This window comes from Chiloscyllium plagiosum, chromosome 5, assembly GCF_004010195.1.
Source record: "Chiloscyllium plagiosum isolate BGI_BamShark_2017 chromosome 5, ASM401019v2, whole genome shotgun sequence".
Taxonomy (NCBI): Eukaryota; Metazoa; Chordata; class Chondrichthyes; order Orectolobiformes; family Hemiscylliidae; genus Chiloscyllium; species Chiloscyllium plagiosum.
In genome coordinates this window covers 46644559-46661446 of record NC_057714.1, presented here as the reverse complement: position 1 = coordinate 46661446, position 16888 = coordinate 46644559, and the positions used below count along the sequence as shown (strand labels likewise).

Sequence of the window (16888 nt, the reverse complement as noted above, 5' to 3'; positions counted from 1 at the left end):
TCCTTACAAGTTTGTTTCTCAATTTCCCTCTGACTACTGGGGGGTTTATAATACAATCCCAATAATGTGATCATCCCTTTCTTATTTCTCAGTTCCACCCAAATAACTTCCCTGGATGTATTTCCGGGAATATCCTCCCTCAGCATAGCTGTAATGCTATCCTTTACTAAAAATGCCACTCTCCCTCCTCTCTTGCCTCCCTTTCTATCCTTCTTGTAGCATTTGTACCCTGGAACATTCAGCTGCCAGTCCTGCCCATCCCTGAGCCATGATTCCATAATTGCTATGATATCCCAGTCCCATGTTCCTAACCATGCCCTGAGTTCATCTGCCTTCCCTGTTAGGCCCCTTGCATTGAAATAAGTGCAGTTTAATTTATTAGTCCTACCTTGTCCCTGACTGTTTGACTCACTTCTGTTCTCAGCTGTACCCGTCTCAGACCAATCTCTTTCCTTACTATCTCCCTAGGTCTCACCCCCCCACTTTACTAGTTTAAATTCTCCCAAGCAGTTCTAGCAAATTTCCCTGCCAGTATATTAGTCCCCTTCCAATTTAGGTGCAATCCGTCCTTCTTGTACAGGTCACTTCTACCCCAAAATAGATTCCAATGATCCAAAAATGTGAATCCTTCTCCCATGTGTGGATGTGTGGATCTCTGAGCAGTCACACAGCTTAGAGGGAAATTTGTTTGTGATTGATTGAAATGTTAGAAATATTCATATGAACATTATTATACTAATCTTTAATTAGTTATATGTCTGTCATGGTATTTTATAATCAGAGATTTATATGCTACAGGAAACAGCTATTCAGTATCTTGTTCATCTTCAGCCTCAAGATAGAAGATTTGAAAGTGATATGGCAAAAGGTGGGGTGGGGGTCGCATTGTAGTACTCCATCTGAGGGTGATCGAGTGTTTTATACAGGTTTATTATAACTTATTTGTTTTTGTCTACTTTTTCCTCATTTATCAAGCCCAGGATCCTTTATGCTTTATTACTTGTGGTCTCAAACTCCCCTGCAACCTTCAAAGATGTGTACACATCTGTAATGTAGTTATCATTAGCTGTGTTAAACATAAACTGACCTTTTGCCCCACATTCCGTCACTTTCCACATTAATCTCATTGAACCATGTACTTTGAATCTAAAAAGAATGGGAACTGCCCCAAAACTGAAAGCAAAGGTGTGTTACAATAGCGTAGAATTTAATTGCCTCTAAAGTGAATAAGCAGTTAAGCTTCAGCAATTATTTGGAGTAGCACTTTTAATAGTTATTCATGATCCCTCCAATGAATCTGAAATAAATTAGACATATTAAATGAAGTAATTTATTAAGGAATACCTTTTGACTAACAACTACCACATGCAAACAGTCCAACATACTGCTAGAATACAAAAACATTTATTTCAGTGCCAACTACATGCATTAATGTTTACGACCCGCAGTGTTTCAAAACAACCTGGTATCTTTATAGTAATAGAGAACCTTCTGATGTGACAATGTAGGAGGTAATTATCAGAGGAAATGTGTTACTGTCCTGGAAAGCAATTGGTTACCTTTATTACAAAGTTTCCATTCTCTAAATCATTATTTACACCAGGTTGTGAGTTATTTAAAAGTTCTTAGATTAAATGGTAAAATCTAGACAGGGTGGTTCCTTACTATCATACTCCTTTGTTATTTTCTGTAAAATCAGTCAGCAAGAGTGAGATTCTTTGATTGAAGCTTCTCTAGTTGCTGTGAGATATTTGTTTCAATGACATCACACTGAGCCAAGTAATTCTGAGGCAAAAAAAGAAAAAAAAATCACATTTGGAGATAATGTAGAAGTCTTACGTATACATTTGATGGCAGCTTTCTGGGCTGGGAGTATGAACTTGCCACATCTGGGAGAGACTGCCATTTGCTTACCAACTGTTACGCAGTGTCTACTTATAATTTGCTTAATAGTGGACAGAACTAGTGGGATACCTTGGCAAGCTATTCCCCTCCCTGACAGAAGGGCATCTTTGCAAGTACTACCTGCCCCAATCAAGTCCCTCAGGCTTCAAGGATGTTTTTAAACCCATCAGTAGTTAACAGCATGTTGTTGTCACCCACACTCTAAATATTTAGTTCAACCTCTCTGATTGCTTAGACCTAATACTTCCAAGCCATTAGAGTTGGCCAGGAAATGTAAACTGGCTATTACCCAGCTAGACCCAATACTTCGGCTACTGGTCTCAGACTGGTAAACAGAGCATCAAACTTGAAATTTCCAGACTTCTTGATTGTTTGTGTTGGGGCTTAGCATCTAAACCATTTACACATCCGATTTGACTAAATCGAAGCAAAATATCCACTGTTCAGGTTTTGAATTTTCAATGTTTCAGATTTAAATTAAACAAACTCTAGGAAGTGTAGTCAATTTATAAAAACAAGCCACTTAAAATGTAGATTAATAAGTAGTAAAGCACTCAAGACAGTTTTGTTCTAAACATCAGTTGAGTCAGTAATACTGGTTACAGGAGATGAAAGCTGAAATTCCAATCTAACAAATTAACATTGTTATCAATTAAATTGGGTACCAATTACACACAGTACAGTATGAGAGAGAGTCTGACTTTCAAACATTTGCAAGATATCCCTTAAATTTCAATATACAAGACCAACTCACCTGTACATTCTTTACAAGACTTTTTCTCTTATGTCTGCAGTCACTAAAGTCATCAGGCAAACTCTTGAAAATAAATTCAAAATATTTTACTTGTAAGGAACAAACAGTATAAATGCATAAATTTGACTTACTGTGTGTTTAAAACTTAAATTTAGTTTGGAATTTCCTAACAGAGAGGACAGTGCACTGTGATACTGGTCATTGCATCAGGTTTGTTAAATATTATGTTCCAGGACCTGTTACATGCATCTTCCTTTAAACTTGAGTCACTATTAGCTCTGACTGGAGTCATGCAGTACTGGCTGTACTTAAATAAGATTTTAACCCAATGTGCTTCAAAAATTAAAATTATTTTTTCTATGTTCATCATTCAAGTAGTTTCACCATTAGTTTCATGTTGTTCAACAGATGTCACAATTTTGCATTTGCTTATTCACAAACAACATTTGCTTGTTTGTAATTAAACTAAAGTCAATCTTTGATCACACAAAGATATCGCACATCCTGCAGGAAAATAACTGTTGAATGATACATACTGTTAACTTCTGTTTTTGGTATAAATTCAATTTGACATTCCTACATCGATCAGTTGGAGTTAAATGGCAGTATTAATTGCAACCATTGTATTAAATGTCTCAATCATGAGTAGTATATGATCAGAGGACATTTTAAAATATTCTGCAATATTACTGAATAGTTAAGAGTTTAAAATAAGACAACACTATAGGAATTCACTGAAAATAAAGTACAGATGTACAAGACTGATGATTTGGGCTACCATTCATTATCTCACTTAATTTCTGAATTAACACATCAAAAATAACCTGAAAGCACCCTGCTATAAATTTTTCCATATGGATTAAAAGCATTGCTGCAACAGGACACAAGTCAGCTGTTCAGCCCCTTGAAGATTCTGTCATTCTATTGAATCATGGAGGATATGTACCACAACAGCCAATTACTTAACTTTGCTCCATATTCCTTGTATTAATCTGAGTTTTAAATTTCAATTAGCCTTCATCCTTTTAGTTAACTTCCAGATTTGCACTACATCTTGTGTGAAGTTGGACTTCCTGATATCATTCCTGTCCAATTCTAATGTTAATATTATGTCATATTGCTCCAGATTACACCATCAGAGAAAATAGTTGATCCCCTCAATTTAACGATTTCTTATTTTTCTGGCCTCAATCTGATCTTCATTCAATCTTCTAGATTTGAGGAAGTTAAAAGCCAAATGCATTTGCCCTCCGGATTTAATCCTTAAGCCCCAGTAGCATTCTGATTAAACTATGCACATAACCCCTAAGTCAATATGTCCAAAGAATGGTATAAAGTACATGTATCCAACAACCCAGTTTCACCCATCAAAATTGGACACTATTTCTGATCCTGATTCAACAAACAATAGCCGATTATCGGGTAACGTGGTAGGAGGTCAGATCAGGAAGTCAGCAGTGAATCAATGGTTTCATTTAATCCTCTAACTTGGAGGGCAATTATTGAGCCTAAGTAAATCAGAACCATCCAAAGTCTCCGATTCAAAGTAGAAGACTTCTGTGGAGCTTCCTGATGCTGGGTTATATGCCCCAAAGAAATTTCAATTGTCTGGGCAATTCCCACAGAGTTACCTGTATCAGGATTTCCACATGCTCCTAGGCCGTAATGGCTATCTTCCAATTGAAATATCAGGGCCAATGTCCCAAACGTAGTTGGAGAAGGACTGGAAAACTGAATTTTATCCCTCTTGAGCTGAAGACCAAAGTTATATTTATCTTTCTCATTATGTTCACGGACACAGAAGTCCCTTTGTTCATCTATAGATCTTAATTAACCATTAAGGAGGTTTTCTGATTTGTTCTTCCCTATGCTGCACTAAATATGCCAGTTGTGTCCACATACATGGTCTACCTATTTTTATAGTTACTTACTGTGCCTTGACACATCCAAACCAAGTTGTTATATATATAATTAAAATTTTAACATGGACCTACACAACTAAACTAATACATGAATTGAGAATGGTTCTTGAGTTTCTCTCTTGCCATGTGTTTTCAATTTTGAATTATGTCTGAAGTAATAAAAAAGTGGCACGAATCCTATTTAAACGTGGACAAATGCTACTGAAACAGACATTTCTCAAGGATCAACTACATTCATTCATATCATTGAGAAATTATTTTAGTTGCTTATACCTTTAAAACAAGAGGAACAAGAGTTTAATATTGGGAACACTAGGAGTGGGAATCAACCCATCAGATCCATCTGCCATTCAGTTAAATCATTGTGGATCATCTATCTCAATACCATCTTCCCAAGCTATCCTCATACCCAAAGATGTCTTCAGTATCCAGAAATCTTATTGATTTCTGTCTCAAACATGTTTATGATTGACTTTCCACAGCTCACTGTGAAAGAGAATTCCAAAGATTCACCAGCCTCATCTTAGTCTTAAAATGCCAACCCCTTATCCTGAGACTCTATCTTCTGGTTCTAAACTCACCAGCTTAGGAAAACATCCCATTTACATCTACCTAGTCAAACCATGTAAAAAAGAAAAGTTTAAGTTTCTACATGGTCACATTTCATTAATCAAAACACTATCCTCAAAATAAATTCTGAACATATTGCAGGAAAGAGCTGATCAGAATATGACTTGTTCAAATGCGTTGACTGTTACATTTAGCTATAATTTAAATGTTATACAATATATTGTCTATGTCTTGATTAAAATTTATTGCAGGCTGGTGTTCACAGCTGATCCATTTTTGCTGAAGGAAGTTTAATTATCAACATGCAAGCACTTGAAAAATAATTTTCCAAAGGGCTGGACGGAAAGAGATTTTTGGAAATAAAGCAATACATTGAACTAAGGTATCGAAAATTGTGAACTTTTTTTAACAGAAATAGAATTCATGAAAATGTACACTGCAGACTAATGAGAAAAACACAAATTTTCAGTTAACTACCACCCCTCCAGAAACTCTATTTATGTAATCTGTATACATTTGTAATTTTCTCTTACCCACCATAGCATCAATCTGTTCAAGAAACTTCATACACTGTTCCGATGTGCTCTTCACTTTCTTCTCTAATTTGCTTAATGCGGCTGATTGAAGATCTTGGGCAAGGAACCCCTAGATGACAACAAAATCTCAGCACAAATTATTTTATCCTTGTACATCATGTTTTATACATCCAATGGTGCCAGTTAAACCAAATCCTTAACATCACAGGAAACTACCAAAAATGCTCAGCTGTAATTCTTTGTCAGATCCACTGAATAGGCATGAATAGGGTAAATAGACAAAGTATTTTCCCCGAGGTGGGGGAGTCCAGAACTAGTGGGCATAGGTTTAGGGTGAGAGGGGAAAGATTTAAAAGGGATCTAAAAGGCAACTTTTTAACACAGAGGAGGGGGCATGTATGAAATGAGCTGCCAGAAGAAGGGGTGGAGACTGGTACAATTACACCATTTAAAAGGCATCTGGATGGGTAAAGGAATAGGAAGGACATAGAGGGATATGAGCCAAGTGCTGGCAAATGGGACTAGATTAGGTTAGGATATCTGGTCGGCATGGACGAGTTAGACCAAAGGGTCTGTTTCCATGCTGTACGACTCTATGAATCTATTTATAAAATATGGTGAAGTACCCAAGATTTTATTGCATTAGGTGTGTATCATTAGTTGAGTATTGCCGCAAAAAAATCTTGTTGAAGCTTCTTGCCCTGCACTCAGCAGGACATTTGGCAAAACAGGTAAACAAAGAAGACAGGAGTAGGCAAATAGACCCATCAGCCTGCTCAATTATTCAATAGAATCATGGCTGATCACTGAGCTTAGATCCTAATTGCCACAAGAGCTCTATCGACTTCCTTCTTCAAAACACAATGTTTTTGCCTCAACTGCTTTCTCTGTAACTGAGTTCCACAGGTTCACCACTCTCGGAGTGAAGACATTTCTCCTCATCTCAGTCCTACAAGATTTATCCCTTATCCTTAATCTATGAACCATAGTTCTGGATTCCCCTACCATCTGGAACATCCTTCCTGCATCTAGCCTGTCTAGCCATCTTATAATGTTATAGGCTTCTACAGGATCCTGTCTCATTCTTCTAAAGCCGAGAATACAATCCTAACCAACTCAGTCTTTCATTACATGTCAGTCCTGCCATCCCAACAATCAATTTGGTAAACTTTTGCTTAACCTCTTCTACAGCAACATCCTTCCTCAGATAAGGAGACCAAAACTGCACACTATATTCCAGGTATGGCCGCACCAATGCCCTGTATAATTGCAGTAAAACTTTTTTTTTCATTCATTCACGGGACGTGGGTGTCATTGACTGGCCAACATTTATTGCCCATCCCGAGTTGCACTTGACAAAGTGTTGGTGAGTTGACTTCTTGAATCACTGCAGTCCACGTTCTGTAGGTTGCTTCACAATACCCTTAGGAATGGGAATTCCGGATTTTTGACCAAGCATCAGTGAAAGAACGGCAATATATATCCAAGTCTGGATGGTGAGGGGCTTGGAGGGGAACTTGTTGGTGGTGTTGCTCCCATGTATCTGCTGCCTAGTTGGAAGTGCTCGTGGGTTTCGAAGGCACTGTCTGAGGATCTTTGGTGAATTTCTGCAGTGCATCTTATAGATAGCAGCAGCAGCATGTACTGAGTGTCAGTAGAAGAGGGAATGGATATTTGTAGATGTTGTGCCAATCAAGCAGGCTACTTTGGCCTGGATGTGTCAGGTTTTTAAAATATTGTTGGAACTTCACCCATCTAGGCATATGGGGAGTATTCCATCGCATTCCTGACTAGTACCTTGTATATGGTGGACAGACACTGGGGAGGCAGGTGGTGAGTTACACACCACAGTATTCCTAGTCTCTCACGTTGTTCCTGTACTCAAATCCTCTAGCTATGAAGGCCAATATACAGTTCACCTTCTTTATTACCTGCTTCCTTTCAGTGACTAATGCACAAGAACACCCCAGGTCTCAATGACCATTCCCCTTTCTCAATTTACAACCTTTCAAGTAATAATTTGCCTTTCTATTTTTGCTACCAAAGTGATAACCTCCAATTTACGCATTTTATACTGCATGTAGTATGCACTTGTCCATTCACCCAACGTATGCAAATCATGCTGAAGCATCTCTGCATCCTTCTCATAGGTCACCCTTCCACTCAGCTTTGTGTCATCTGAACATTTTGAGTTATTGCATTTAGTTGCCTCATTTAAATTATTAACATATTTTGTGAATGTCTGAGTACCTCAATACCAGCAGCTGAGATCTGTAGAACTTGCCATGCCAGGTATAGTCTCTGCCACTAGGTGAGCCTAGTTTCTCTGGGACATTGCCACAAAGAATTACAGGAAGACAGCCTGGCAGAGCCAACCACTTTAGGCTGGTTGCAGGGCAAGTTATTACTTTTTAAAGGAGTCAGTTATGAATTCAGATAAACTAGAGATGAGACGGAATTAAACTTCATCCCAAAGAATGGAATTATTTTAATGCATAATAAAAGCATGAAGGCAAAATTTAATTAATACAGTATCACACTAGTCACTGTTTGCATTCAGTAAATGACCCTTTCATTCCTTCTCTTCATTTCTTGTCTGTGAACTAATTTTTTATCCATCTTAATACACTACCCTCAATCCCATGCACGTTAATATTACCCATTACTCTTTGATGCAGGACTTTGTTAAAAATAAACAATACCACCATTTCCAGGATAATTAGGGATAGGCAATAAATGTTGCCCTAGCCAGCGATGCCCAGATCCAGGAACAAATAAAAAAAAGTCAAGACAATAAAGGTTAACATGTCAATATGAAATAACAGCTGAGTCCAGTCCTGTCCTGAACTACATTAGTTAATATTCCTAGACCATACATTGAGGCCAAATGAAATACACCCAACTGCAAAAATGAAATTCAGTAGTTATAACCTGAAAGGTTAACTTGGGATTTACATTTCTACACTGAGCTATTAAGAGAGACAATGTTCACAAGCAATTTTCTGAAACAATTACTAATAAAATTAGAACGGTAAAAGCTGTTTCAATAAAGAAACAACACTGTCATAATATTTCTGTGTTCCAATAACACAAATGTCGGAACCTTCCCAATACAGTGTTCCTGCAAGTAACAGATTTGCAGTGCCCAAGCAAACTGACAGAATGTATCCAAACACGACCAGAGAAGTTGAACAGTTTATGATCAGTGCATGAGAATGACATGTCAGTTATTTTAGTTAAGATACTCAGCTGCCACTGAAAGGAATGAAACTTTAATGGCATATTTCACACACAGCCAGTGATCCAAAATATGGGTACAACTATGTTTGAAAAGAAGCCAGCAATCTAGCTGCATTTATTTTACAGGGAGGAGAACTTAATACCAAGAATAGTAAAATTACAGTATTTTCAAAGATAAATAAGAAGCATCTCACATTCTGAATGCCTGTCAGCTCTGCATTAATTTCTTCCAGTTTGTGGGAGAGCTGGTCTGTGGATTTTTCCAGCTCCTTTAACTTCTTTAATTCAGCTTCCTCTTCAGGACTGTTCTGCAAAGTGAAAGAATATGATGGGATCAGGATGGAGCCATAAACTGGGAACTGTGAGCTAAAGATGACTTGTGGACTTGTGTTAAAAGGAAAACAAATCAAACAAGCTTTTATTTATTCACGAGGCCTGGACTGCAGGATGGTTCCAGAAGAAAAGGCTCTGCAGATGATTTATCACTTGGGAACAGCAGACAGCAGAAGTTGGTTATTAATGAGGCCAATACCTGGGAATTGGTTCCAGCAAGTCTGGAAAAATATTATGCTCAAGCAGGTGGCAGATGTTGAATGGTAACTGGGACCTCATGGAGTAAATGGTCAGTCTTCTGTGAGTGGTCACAGTTTGAATTGGGTTTTGGACTGCATTTTATGTGGGAAAGAATCTGGCTGTTGACACTACAGCATAAAGATTAGAAAGCTCCCTGCCTAACCTCCTACGAGCAGCTCTTGAAAGCTGAGAGAATAGAAGACTAAGGTTAAGTGTTACTGCCTTTAACTGAGTGAACTGTAAAGGTGACCACAATCAATATCTTCATAAAGTAAACCATGAAACCATCACCTATGCATTGTAAAAACCACTTAAGTAATCTGGTCAGTTTTGTTATTTACTGTTATTTATCCATTAATTGCATTTATCTGCCTGCCTTTGTGTGAATGGAGCTGAAAACAATAAATTTTGGGTTTACAGCATTACTTCGTTGCTTAATTTTGCTCTACTAAAATAATTGTATTAAAAATAAATAGCTAAGTTTTTTTTGTTTAAGCTTAAACTGGTGTCAAAAATGATTATTCACAATGGTTATTTAAAATCTTATTAGGAACCATTTGGTCAATTTTGAGAATCTTTTGATGGCTTTACTTTTACTGCATTGTGAATACAGAGGAAGGAAGGCTGATTTGGTTTGGCTGTCTGTCATAACAACATTTCCTCTGGCATCTTCCGATCCCAGCTGTCCCTGGAGGAATGCCATTGGAGCAGAGCGGAGTTGAGAAATAACAAGACACTTTCACAGCTGTGGCAGTACGGCAATTTTAAAGGTCTGGTCTAAATGTGAGTGAACGGATTCATGGGAGGGTGGGCAAGGTAGAGAGGTGGATGAGTCAGTAGTCAGTGGTCAGATCTGGTCAAGAGGGTAGTCAACACAGGGTAGCAGTTGGGTCAGTAAGTCTGATCTGATCCAGAGAGTGGCTGGGTCCCAGGGAGGTGGTAGTTGGATTGGGTCAAGAAGGGTAGTCAATTTGGAAATGGGCTGGTTAGATCTGATTGGGAGGGTGGTCAGGTTGAGAGTTGAATGGATGGTTGGGGAATTGATTGAGAATGATTGGGTTATATCAGAAGCAAGTAATCAGGGCAGTTAGGAGGGGTAAATGCAGAGATGGGAGTGAGATTGATTGGAGGGTTACCCAGATGTTAGACGAGGTCTTAATCTAACAGTTAATATAACATTTCCTAGGTAATTACCCAGGAAACTACTGCAGATTGCTCGCTTCTGACTCTAACTCAGAGACATTTGTGGAGGGTCCAGACCTGCTATGGAATTGACCATAAACTTCCAGATATTTCCCACATAGGATCACGCATGTATGTTCCAAAGCATCTTGCCACACACCTTCAGCCATACACGACAGAGAGCAGATGTATAATTGGAGGTGTACAAATTTAACATCCTGCTGATGGATTACTAAATGAGTAACAGTGTAAAAATAAGTAAAACGTCTTTCTGAATATGTGCCTGTTGTTCCAGCTGACATCAAGTAATTCTTGCTGTGTTTATTCATAGAGACAGATTTGTAATTTGAATGGCCAAAATTCAAGGCATAGACTAGGCATTTCCCTACACAAGAAGGATGATGCAATAGGCCATGTCACCCAGATTACTCTCATGTACCTTATTTAGAACAGGCAATCTGTCTACTCCGATGACAAAGGAAACATGGCATGGCCGAGGAAAACCATACAAATGAAGGAGAAATCAAGAAAATAGTACTTTTTTAAAAAAAAAGGAAAATATAACTTAGATCTAGAAAGCACAAAACAATATTTTAGACACGTTGGAAAAATTCTTTGACAGAAAAGTTATACAAATTTACCTTTTTGCCGATCATCATTATTTTACAGCCATTTTTAACACCAAGAACAGACAAAGGCTGTTCCATTTCTTTGAGAGATTTACCTATGTGACACAGAAGAATAAAACCATTAAAAATATTGTTAGCAATTTTGACACTTTTAACTGAACTTACACATACAGTGTCTGAAGTGTCCTATGGTTTTTGGTAGCCTGTACCAACTACTTCAAGCTCAAAGGTTCAATTCCTAGCATGGCAAGTTATATTCTAAAATCAATGTCAATTTACAGGCAAGCACCAGAAAACAACAGAAGACATATAAACCCAACCTGTTTCTGGGAAGGAAACTTCCTTTGTGCCACACAAAGACTTATGACACATGCTGTACACCATGGTTATGACAATGCTGTCACTTTAAGAAAGTTATTTTGTCCTGGGTTTTTTGAAAAGAGATTGTAAAGGCAGAGGTGTAGGACTGGCTATTATAAAAAAAAGCTTAAATGAACTTAGGAGGCCATTAGGTTGTTTTAAAACAGTTGGAACAGTGAAAGGGGAGTGGCTAGCTCTCACATTTAAGGCTTTCTCTTTTTTTTTAGTTTAGCAAGCAGTAGCTGTCTGGGGTCTCAGAAGGGTAGGAAGGCTTCAGTAAATGATTCCTAGCTGTTACTTTCTCCGAGATCTCTCTTGATGTTGTTTCCTCCTGGATTGGAGAACTGCATGTAAGAATCTGTGTCTGAATTAACCTTTTCTGCCAAGGGGGTGTGTTTATGGGATGTTACTATGTTGGAATTGTTAATTAGTAATGGATACTGCATCTATCATTCCGTTAAGTTTTTCAATAGTTATTTTAAATTCCTCTTTCTTTTGTTTGTATTTTAACTATAGCATTTAAATTAATTGTGTTCTGTTTAAAGTCGCATCAGCTTTGGAACACGCACTTCACATCTATCTTTAAAATAAGAAAAAGGTAGGATCTAGGCTACCTTCTCATAAAAGGGACAGCAGCAACCTGGACTTTAAATTGGCTGCGTGAAAGGAAAATAATGGTCAATGGACATTTTTAGGGCTGGTGGAAGACTTGTAGCGGCAATTCCACCAGGGATCAGCATTGGAACTCTTGCTTTTCCTGACATATTAATTGTCTGGATCTTGGTGGGCAGGAGATAATTTCAAAGTTTGCAAATGACACAACACTTTGAAGAATTGTGAACAGAGGACAGTACGGAATTCTAAAAAGATACTGACAAGTTGGTGGAGAGGGTGGATGGGTGGCAGATGAGATCAATGCAAAGAAGATTTCAAAGTTGAACAGGTTGGGACTCTATTCACTGGAATCTAGAACAATGAAAAGTGATCTCACTGAAACATTCTTAAGTGGTTTGACAGGGTAAACACTGAAGGGATGTTTCCCTACATGGAAAAGTCCAGGACCAGAGGCCATAGTGTTAGATTAAAGGTGTATCAATTTAAGACTGAGATAAGGGATTTCTTCTCTCAGGGCTGAGAGTCTTTGAAACTCCTTGCCATAGAGAGCTGTGGGGACAGAGGCCTTGTGCACATTTACATTCTTGATCAGTATGGGAATCAGGAGTTAAGGGGGAAGGACAGGAGAGTGAACATAAGGAATATCTGATCAACCTTGATCCTACTGAATGGAAGAACAGGCTCGAGGGACTGATTGGCCTACTCCTTGTTCCTATTTCTTATGATGTTATTATAAGGGCAAGGTGACATATTTTGGCTGAAGAACACTGATAAACAATATAAAATAGGGGGTACAGTTCCAAAGGGGATGCAGGGGCAAAATGGTCCTGGGCATACTGTAGCGCAAATCACTGAAGATGGCAGGAGAGGTGGAGTGATCATTTTTTTAAAAATTGAGTGTTCTCAGCTTTATCAATAGGGGCACAGAGTACAAGAGTAAGGAGCTGATGTTGAACTTGTACAAGACACTGGTTAGAGCTCCACTGCAGTACAGCATACAATTTTGGGTGCCACATTATAGGAAAATTGTGAATGCACTGGGAAGAGTTTAGAAGTGATGTACAAGAATGGTTCCAGGAATGAGAAACTTCATTTGAGAGGATAGATTGAAGAAGTTGGGACTGTTCTCTCAGAGAGAAGGCAGCTGGCAGAAGATCATGGGAGCTCCAGTGGTGCCAAGGAGCTAGTTCATCTGGAGAGTGCTGAAAGAGCCATCAGCCAGATTAATATTCAGAACTAAACTGGTTGAAAACTGTATTATCTGCCTATTTCTTTTTGACTAGCTGAGGTAACCTTTAGCTACAGAGCGATTACGTTGTAGTTCTGAAACCCAGAGCTTAAGCTGCTACAACTGATGATACTTGCAACATAAATGGTTATCCACAATATAGGCATCATCCTCGAGTTCCCACATCAGGACTGAAGAAGCCCTGCCATTTCTTTGCTTACTCGTGAACCTTGCTACTATGAAAATAATCACAAGTACATTTGGTCTACAACTCACTTAGACACAGTCTCTTTACTGTACTTTCTTTACAGACACATTCAGAAACTGAAATGGACCGGCAAGAGCAAATACAAGAGCGAGTCAAAGACTAGGAAGTCCGAGTTAATTTACCTCCAAACTCCCAAGGTCTACCTAATAAGAAGTCTGGAGTCTATCTGAATAATTTGCAGTTGTCTGGATGACTGTGGCTCCAATAACCGTCTCTCCACCAGAGCACAGTGCCTGCAGTGTAGTGTATACCATCTACAAAAACTGCTGCAGCTTGCCAAGCTTCCTTCAAAAGTAGCACACAAACAGGCGACCTTTACTACCTCAGAGGAAAATGGCAGCAGACACACAATATGTTCACTTCCAAGTCACAAACCATCCTGACATGGAACAATATTGTTGTTCCTTTAAGATCACTAGTGAAACAGCACTGGAGGGGGATCCATGCCAAATGGGCTGTAATGGTTCAAGAAGGTGGCACACCATTTTCAGCTCCAGTGCAATTAGAAATGTGTAATAAATGTTGGTCCTGTCAGTGCTGCACAACTACATAAATAGAAGCTCATGTCCAAGTCAAATATCGCACCAAGATTACAAACAGGCTGGACTGCTAAAAGCTTTTATGAGTTGAGATTATAATAAATTATCATAATCCAAGGAATTAACTAATCATGTCAAATTTGTGGAATTTTGCTGTTGCAAGATCACTAGTCACAATAATGATGATAAATTATTTCATACATTGTCCATCTTTCCAGTAAATCATGTATACCTTTGAAAATTAGTTTCTGAAGTTGCTGGGGTACTCCAGTAACTTGAGCAATAACAGTTGCCATGTCTTGTAATGTAGGTTCACATCCTTCCTGTACCGCTGAAATTTCAATCTTGTGTTTTGAACTACCTAAGAATGAAATATAAATCTAATAGTAAACATACTCCTGCTCCCATGATTTTACATTACCATAATAAACAGATGAAAATAATCTATGTGCAGATAAATTACATTCAGTTTAATTGTTGCACACGCCAAGCACAAAAAACTCCAGGCCTTTTGATTCAAACTGCATCTTATTCACATTAAAACATCTCATATTGTAATGCCACAATGTCTCATGTGCTATAAAAATGCGGAATTATATTCACAGAATCAGATAAATTTCAAGAGACCATGCAGGCCTTTATGTTCATAACTGCAGCAGCAATTTAGTTCCACTCCCATCCCTTTCTATGAAACCCCACTGTTTGTTTTCCTCTTCAGATAATTATATTACTGCCCAATGAATCGGTCCTCTACCACAGTAATAAGGCAGTGTCTTACAGTTCATGAAGAGATATATCAGAAATTACTCTGCCCCTCGATCAGTGAGATGGCAGGTTTATTGTAGATGAACGGCCGGGCTGGGCTGCAGATGATTGAAGCCAACTCACTTGGTGAATTAACAGTGAATGCAGACAGGCTGAGTGTGCAGACACAGACAGAGCCTGCCCGGGCTCTACAGCTCCTGCTGCTCACTGACTGCCCGCTCCCTCCACGCTGCTCTGTTGCTTCCTCCACTAACAGAGGAAGCAGAGCCCAGTCACCGGCCATTACCGTGCATCAGGGTCAGTCCCACCGTATCCCCAGACATGTCTCCTGCAAGAGGATCCCGCTCAACTTCCGCTCCGCAGCGGAAATAGTAACGCAGACGTGGCGGAGACTCGGTCCGGGCGCCATCATTGTGCGGGGCACAATCGGAACACATCCGGAAACAGCGCCATCATTGTTAGGGGCACGGCATGCACAAATCCGGGAGCGACGCCATCTTTGTGAGGGGTATAACCTGAACTGGTGCGGAAATTAATCAGTGGGGCCCATCAAATACAAATAATTTAAAGTTTTAGTTGTACTAGTGATTGCATCCAGCCTCTGCACTGTACTCTGAACTTTCCTAAACCTGAGCAGAGATTTTGTTTGAGGTGGACTAACTTCTTTCCTCGAGAAACTTTCTTCTTTTGCGATTTGATTTGGAGATGCCGGAGTTGGACAAAGTTAAAACTCACATAACGCCACGTTATCGTCCAACAGGTTTATTCGGAAGCACCGAAAGAGTAAATGAAGAACTTTCCTGATGAAGGGCTTTTGCCCGAAACGTCGACTCTGCTGCTCCTCGGATGCTGCCTGACCTGCTGTGCTTTTCCAGCAACACACTCTCCACTCTGATCTCCAGCATCTGCTGTCCCCACTTTCTCCCATCTAAAATTGAGGCTTTATTGTTCTGCGATAAGAACTATCCCTCTTTTCAATGACTAACTTTGATTCCATATGCCCTAATGTTATTAAAATTAAAATATTTATCTGAACCCATAAATCTCTGTGTTCTGCCTCTCTACAATTCTCTACAAATTATACATATCAATCCCATGTCCTTGTGTAAAGCTATCAGAGAAATTATCAATGTTCTAGTTTTACACCACGAAGGAGTATGGTTAAAATCACTTCATAAAAGAATAAAAGTTGTGATGTTATGAGACAAAAAAACGTTCATCTCGCCAACATATTGATAGAACTATTTTATCAGTTCAGTTCCAATTCTCTGAAAATGTAAATGTAATTTTACAATGACTGGAAGGTGTGAGCAGCAGACCAGGATCACACTGAAGCCTGCAGGAGCATTGTGAAGCAGAATGGGAGGAGTGTGCATGAAAACAGAATCGTTATGAAGCAGAGTGGGAGCAGTGTGCAGTAAATCAGAATAACTGAGGTAGGAAACAGAACAAAATCAGAATGTGACATTACAAGAAAATTGTGAGTTGATTGGCAGGTGAGTTTGCATCCTTGTTCCCCTTTCTCTGTGGTTGGAAGTTGGTCTAAGGAGCTGGAAATCTTATGATATGGGAAGCATCTTAATTAACCTTTTCTTTAACAGTCCTTACTATAGAGGTAGAGGAATGGCAGGGCAGCTCTGACCCCTGGACTGAACATCCTGTTCCCTGTGGGATTTCCAGGATATCTCCTGTGTATGAAGTGTTATCAGCTGTTGTACCTTGAGCTCCAGGTTTTACCTTCTGGCTCTCCAAAGCCTGACCACCATCTAAAAAGAGCTGAAAATGTGTTGCTGGAAAAGCAC

The 16888-nt window shown here is 39.0% G+C and overlaps 1 protein-coding gene across 2 annotated transcripts in view; it reads right to left on the bottom strand.

The window, feature by feature from the left end:
* bag1 (BCL2 associated athanogene 1) overlaps window positions 1–15538 on the bottom strand; it is a 28455-nt gene extending 12917 nt beyond the window's left edge. The window contains exons 1-7 of one of the 2 annotated variants that reach the window (XM_043689979.1): window positions 15373–15538; window positions 14554–14682; window positions 11324–11406; window positions 9122–9235; window positions 5689–5796; window positions 2660–2722; window positions 1666–1785 (exon numbers count right to left, since the gene is read on the bottom strand). In XM_043689979.1, coding sequence (XP_043545914.1) covers window positions 1696–1785; window positions 2660–2722; window positions 5689–5796; window positions 9122–9235; window positions 11324–11406; window positions 14554–14682; window positions 15373–15523 — 738 coding nt within the window. In that variant the 5' untranslated portion in view covers window positions 15524–15538 and the 3' untranslated portion in view covers window positions 1666–1695. Of the gene's footprint in view, window positions 1–1665; window positions 1786–2659; window positions 2723–5688; window positions 5797–9121; window positions 9236–11323; window positions 11407–14553; window positions 14683–15099; window positions 15174–15372 lie in introns of those variants that run through there. The other variant, XM_043689980.1, reaches the window with a different exon arrangement.
* Window positions 15539–16888: the final 1350 nt, after the last annotated feature.